Source organism: Populus alba, chromosome 13, assembly GCF_005239225.2.
Source record: "Populus alba chromosome 13, ASM523922v2, whole genome shotgun sequence".
Classification (NCBI taxonomy): Eukaryota; Viridiplantae; Streptophyta; class Magnoliopsida; order Malpighiales; family Salicaceae; genus Populus; species Populus alba.
The window spans coordinates 15,979,197-15,986,045 of record NC_133296.1 but is presented as its reverse complement, the minus strand read 5'-3'; the positions used below and the strand labels follow the sequence as shown (position 1 = coordinate 15,986,045).

General features: G+C 37.2%; 1 protein-coding gene across 1 annotated transcript; it reads right to left on the bottom strand.

Annotated features, from left to right (window-relative positions):
- Positions 1 to 4,872: 4,872 nt before the first annotated feature.
- On the bottom strand, positions 4,873 to 6,161 carry LOC118046134 (phenolic glucoside malonyltransferase 1). The gene is made up of 2 exons (XM_073403851.1): positions 5,186 to 6,161; positions 4,873 to 5,066 (listed from the first exon to the last, which is right to left on the bottom strand). The coding sequence occupies exons 1-2, from the start codon at positions 6,159 to 6,161 to the stop codon at positions 4,873 to 4,875; spliced, it is 1,170 nt and encodes a 389-aa protein (XP_073259952.1).
- Positions 6,162 to 6,849: the final 688 nt, after the last annotated feature.

Genomic DNA, 6,849 nt, shown 5'->3' with positions numbered 1-6,849 from the left:
GCATAGATGTATGAGAAAAATGCATGACTTGTTTTGATGCAAAAGATATTACGGAACATACACCCTAAGGATAGGTTCTAGTTCCTTTACGTGAGACATATGGTAGGTTTACTACTAGGTCTCTAAAAAAAAGGGTCTCTTGCTGTTCTAGTGAGCACCCTCGTAAAGACGATATGGGGGTTCAACAGATAGTGGGATGACACGTGTACCAATCACAATCAGTCTAAACACTCAGCAAAGAGTTGGGGTTTACACAAACTTAAACCTTGACTCAAGTCATAAGGCAAGCTGCTAGTTCCCCACTTAACTTAAAGTTACATATGTGTGCCCTCAAAAACATAATAATAATAATAAAGTGATGCATGACTATACCATGTATGATAGAATGTAAAGATGCATGCTAAAGCTTTTAAACAAAGTATCATTCATATAAGAAAACAAAAACCAATAACACATAGCATAAATAAACAAATTATCAAGCTTAGTCCTAAGTCCCCAGTGGAGTCGCCATCCTGTCGCACCCTCGCGGCGGAGTGTGGCATTGCGGCGACCATTCGATTGAATTTCAGGGTTTTTCTTTTGTGTAAATGAGTCGCCACCTAGTATTATGGTCACTAGGAATCCTAACTGGTCTTTCAGAGATTCTAATGCAAGGGACTGCTTGTGTAAAGGGAAGGTATTAACACCCCTAGTACGCCCTACCTAAGGTAAGCTGCTGGTGTTTGGTTTGCTCTATAATTGCTATGGTGTTGGTGTTTTCTAATCCCATCAGTTTTTCTAGGTTTGATTCAAAATAAAATTTATTTGGATAGAAATCCAAGGAGATTCCATGTGCTTTGAAAGCTTCATTTTTCCCTTAGTATTTCAAGAGTTTGCGACTCGTAAATCGCAAAGAAAAGGGACCAAGATTTAGAAATCTAAGGAAATTCAGAGCGCTTTAAAAGCCTCCTTTTGCCTTAGTATTTCATACTTTCACGGCTCGTAAACCATGGAGTCAAAATTTTTGAAATTTTTGAAATGTCCTCGATTATAATCAAGGCTTTTTTTAAGGATGTGTGCGGATTTATTACTCCCAATAATATTTTGGATATTCGTCCTTTAAGGATTTCTTTATCCAAACATTAGCGGTGAATAACAGATGAATTCCCCTCAAAATAAGATTTTTATAGTTTTTGGAATATTGGCCAATACCCTTTGGAGTTTTACAAACATGTTGTAAAAATCCATAAAATGCAAGAAAATAATTTTTTATTGTGTTTACGAAATCCATGGGAAAAACACCTTTTTAAAACTTCCAATATTTTTTGTATATAAAAAAAACGTTTAAAACATGTTAGGGTATTGGCCGTATGCAACATACAAGAAAAGATTTTTTAGAAAATATATATATATATATATAATATATATATATATATATATATATATATATTATATATATATTTGACGTCGTTGCGTCAAAAACCGGGTAATCTAAATATTGGATTTGTATCTTTACGGTATTAAAAATACAAACCAACATTAAGCCATTTTGACAAAAATATGCAGGAAAATCAACAATATTTTTTTCAAAGATTTTTCAGAATATTTTTTTTTTATTATATATAATATATATATATATATATATATATATATATATATATATATATACACAAAAACATATATAATATAATATAGTATAATTTATAATATATAATATAATATATTATGTGGGCTGGGCCGGCCCAAATAAATGGGCCAGACTCAGCCCAAGCAGGAATTGGGCCGAAACAATCCTGGACTGGTTACTGCACATATAGTAACCGGGTTACTGTGTGCAGAGTAACCAGTTAATTAATTAGCCAGTTACTGTGCACATGCACAGTAACCAGGTAATTATTTTCTTGCTTGCAAAACATGCACAGTGCACGTTCTACATGCAAGAAGATGAACAGTAAAATGAGATAACGAGCAGAGGGCTGACCTGTGGCGGTTCTGAAGGCGGTGCTACTAGTGGTTGCTGACCGGAGGATGGCTGGGATGGTGGTCGGCCTTTCTTCCTTTTTTCTCTGGTTTTTTTGTTTTGCTCTGTTCTCCTCTGCTTCTCCTTTCTTCTTCTGTTTCTCACAGTGCTCTTCCCTCTCACGGTGATTCTACTATTTTTTGGCAGCGCTGATGGTGCTGGTGGTGGTGGAGAGGAAGCCGATGATGCCTCAAGTGGTTATGAAGGTGACAGTGGCTGGGAAGCCTGAGGACAGCAGCTGTTTCCTCCTTCTTCCCCGTGCAGAGGAGCAGGTGCTGCCTTTTTTCAATGGTGCTCTCCTCGTTTGAAACTTCCCTCCCCTTTCCAATTTTTCAAAAGCCTCTCCTTTCAGTTTAAAAAATAACTCTCTCCCACTAATCAAATCCCCCCTACTGCTGGTGTTGAGACCAATATTTATAGGCTAGAAGGGAGTGGGCTGCTGTTGCGTGTGGGGAGCAGGGGAGCGGCCTGCTGTCGGGCGGCTTTGTAGGGCATGCTTGTGTTGTTTTCTAGTCATGTGGCGCGGGGTTTTAGCAGCAGCATGCAATCACTGTTTCCTTGTTTTAAGGGGGCGTGGGGCTTTAGGTTTTGGGAGCAGCGTGTAGGAAGAGAGAGACGACACTGTTCTTTTTTATTTAATTTATTTTGTTTTATTATTTTATTTGTAGGGTGTACCCAAAAATAGGTTACAACATATATAACAATTAATGACAAGCTGGGTCCATTTCCATATATCTAATGGTGAAGTGTATGAAGTTTTTTTCCCCTAAACATTAAGATGAATTTCCATTCCATTAATTAAGATGGGATTGAGGTTATGTTTATCTTAAACTTTTCAAGCTAAGATAAGCATAAGTGAATGACACAATTTCTGTTTTTATATACTTTTTAAGAGTATTTTAGTTTGAAAAAATATTAAATTAATATTTTTTAAAAATGTTTTCTAATAATTTGAATGTGATAATATTAAAAAAAAATTAAAAATTAATTTAATATATTCTTGAGCAGAAAGTTATTTAAATTTTTTTATATAACAAGATATTCTTGGACGGACTTGCACTCATCTCTATTAAATTCTCGGGATCACGTGCCCGTGCCCACATAAGTTTCCCACACAAGAACAGGGTAAGTCACTTATTTTTTATACCAGGGGGTATGGCCCCAAGAAAATATAGCCAGTGAGATTTCAATCCTGAACCTAAAAAGGAGCATACCTCTTCCTTTATCACTAGGCTAACCCCTTCGGATTCTATTTTAAAAATTATTCTACATCACAATCTCAAATGTCCTCTTAAAATATCCTTTTTCAAGTAATAAAAAATCAGTTATTGAAACTCATAAGTACTTGCACATATCTTAATATTATTTACGAAAAGATAGAAGAAAAATCAAAATGACAGAAATCATCAAGCCATTAATTTGCTATGTAATTGTACATGAGTATAATTCGAGCATCTGAGAGTACTTCTCCATTTCTTCTTATCTGATTTACTATCACTATAATTCTTGTGTTATAATCAAAAATAGAATTTGATGCCTTTATTTGCACTAATTCAAATTCACCTCGCAAAGATTGAGATCAATCTTCTTGATTCTGTCAACATCTTTGTAATTTTATTGGAGAACCTCCCATATTTCTTTTGATATTACTGCGGAAGCTATGATCTCAAATGTTGCTTCATCAAGACCTTGATAAATGATGGTCTTTGCTTTGTTGTCTTTCTTTCTATTGGCTCTCAGGACTTGTTTTTGTGCCTCTTGTAATGAATCTTCTGCTTCTTTGGACTCTGGTTCATCATAATCATATTCCACAATCTCTATACACTCTTGTAAACCAAGAAATGCCTTCAATCTGATACACCAATTATCATAGTTGTATTTGGTTAACTTCAAGATAAGTGTTTGTGCATTTTCTATAGTCATTTTGCTCTTTGAATGACTATATCACCTTCTGTGAGTTGAATTTGGAAAAACAAACATTGTAGATCGATCCGGAATGCTCAAAACAGTAGGGAATCGGTCTTACTTGGTTGAAAATAGGGCAGAAATGGGTTGAACCAGTCAAAAAACTGATTCTGGACATCGGGCAATTCGCTAGGGTTGAACCAAGAATATTCTTGGGAATATTCTTCAGCTCGGCTGGCGGCGGCTCGGCTCGGCTCAATATATGGCGCGCGTATGGCTCATTCGTCTTCTTCCTCTTGGCGCGTTGGCTACGCGTGGGCTATAGTACCAGAATTTCAGGCGGCGCGTGTGGGCTACCTCCACCTCCGATGAAGCTGATTTTTGCACCAGTGAGTTCGTATGGATGAACCCTACACTATGAAATGATCAAAATGTGTTTTTGACAACTTTGAAAATTCAAGTATATCCCAAAACTCTTCTATTTTCTAAGGAACGGGGCTCTGATACCAATTGTTGGTGGGAGGAACCATTGATGGTGGCTTTGGAACACTCATAGGGATAAAACACACGGTTTTATTTCAAAAACAATAAGATTACAAAATACAAACAAGAAACTCTTAATACACACCCTCTCTCTCTCTAGTGTTTCTCTCTTCTCTTTTCCACACTTAATAACATAAACTTAGCTATTTATTTATACACAAATTGAAAGTAAAAAAAAGCAAACTTCAAGTGGTGTTTTTTGGTGGCTGCAGGTAGTTGATTGAGTTTACCACAACAATTTTGACAGTGGAATTAAAAATTAAAACAAATTCTCAGTTTCCAACCTTAGATCTTACTCCTTGTGAAGTTGTTTGCTCCAAGCTTCTTAACTTCTTCGTCTAGAGTTTTGAAGTCCTAAGCTGAAAATGGATACAAAAGCATCCATTACAGGCTTGGGACTTGATAAGATGATTTCAGTCTCCCCCTCATTTTTGGCCATCACCTACTGCAATTGCTTCACAGTCATCAATGGAAAGTTCTTCATTCGTTTTAAGTCTTCCCCACCCAAAATCAATATCGTACATCTTAAACTTGGGTGATGAAAAACATTCCAGTAACCAACCTTTGGATGCTGCTTCCCGCTCTCGCGCCAAATTCTTAACAGTTTTCGATACTCCTCCTGTATGATGCAGGCTCTTATGAATAGCATCTCCTATGCTTTTCGCTCCAATCACAAAACCATCGCTTCCCGTCAATTGTGCTTCTTAGCACAAGCTAAGGAAGGCAACACACAGTTACCAAAATAAGTTGCAGGCAAAGGCGGGTCCATTCGAGTTCTCCAATCCACCTCGGTAAGAAAATGTACCATTTCATTATCATCTTCACCACATGCTGCTCTAGCCTTTGCCAAGCAAGACCATACATATCCACATGTAACAGTGAAAGTTGATATATGTGATGGAAAGGGGTATCGACCTAGCACTAGTTTCTTGAGCTGTTGAGCGGTGGCATGACTAATTACAAATGTTGCTCGAACCTTATTGTTAGGCTTCGGGTGATGAGGTCGTGACCATTCTTCCTTCGTAATTTTCTCGAGAACATTCCAAACAATGGTCTCGAACTCAAGCCCTTCAGGGTCCCTGAACCGAGTCCTATCATAATATGGCACGAATTCACCACTCAAAAATGTTGCATCTCCTCCAGCTTTTGTTATCGAAGCCCAAGTTTTAAAGAACGATTTGACGACTGAATGGCCATCACCAATTGCATGGCGGAGGTGGAAGCCCACACAAATGCCCGAATCTGGAAAGAGCGTTACTTGAAAACTAGAAATTGGAACCACTAGCGTGTCATGTGACATCGACTCTGGTGGAAGTTGAGGGAGAAGGGATAGGAATTCTGTCGTATTTCGTGTCTGTTTCCCAGTGAGATGAATAAAATCACTACTCGACTCTGCGAAGATTAATGAGGCAGAATCACGTTCTAAGTAACGAATTTCAGGCTTACCAGAATTCGGAGGAAATATTAAGTTTCCAGCAAAAGGGTAGTAGTATTTGAGGGAGAGGGACAATGAATGTTTAAGGCTTGGAATGATGGACTCGAGAAATTGGTTCTTGGAGATACTGGTGCATTCGAAGAAGAAGAGATGTTTGGCTGACGAGGCAATCATACGAAGATCAAAAAAGGTGAGAGGGAGTGATTTCTCGGAGGTGGTACCAGGTGGTGGAGAGACTTGACAGTGTTGAAGGACAGTAACCATGTTGTCTGATTCCATATCGGGATACATAGGCAACAAGTTTCAAGGATATGCTTCTTTGCTGTACTTGCATATTAATATATATAGAAGTTAGCCTATATATGTTGCATGCTAGTGTTTTTTTTTTTTTTTTAAATAAGTAATTAATACACATTAAAGTAAAGGTGCTTATCATGAATATATATTTTACAGTCGAACCCTTGCTCTTAATTAGTTTCTTGACACTTGCATGTTCATCCTGATCAACAATACAATTTTATTTTTTTATGTGATATCAATTATTTAATTATCCTTCCCTTGCATCCATCTTCTCAACAGTTAAAGAAACTGAATAATTGATACAATCTGAAGCATCAATTTTAGCATAGATATTTTTGTATGGTTTTGTTTGGGACATCCAATGGTAAGGTCATGTGTCAACTGGCAGCTGGGTTTGCTTTAGAGCTTTGTCAGCATTCAAGCATGGACACACCAGTACTTCATCAATTCAAATGAGTGCCCATTAATCATCACAACCAAACAATATAATCCAGACGCGTTTAGCCCAGCTCCCAATTTGTCCCTTGCACACTTAACCCTATCCTTTTTTTAGGGTTTTATGGCCTTGCTCATCCAATTTTGGAGTTTTATATCTCAATTAACCTCCGGGGTTAATCTTGATTTGCCGCACATATATATATATATAAAAGAATTAATTTAAAATTAT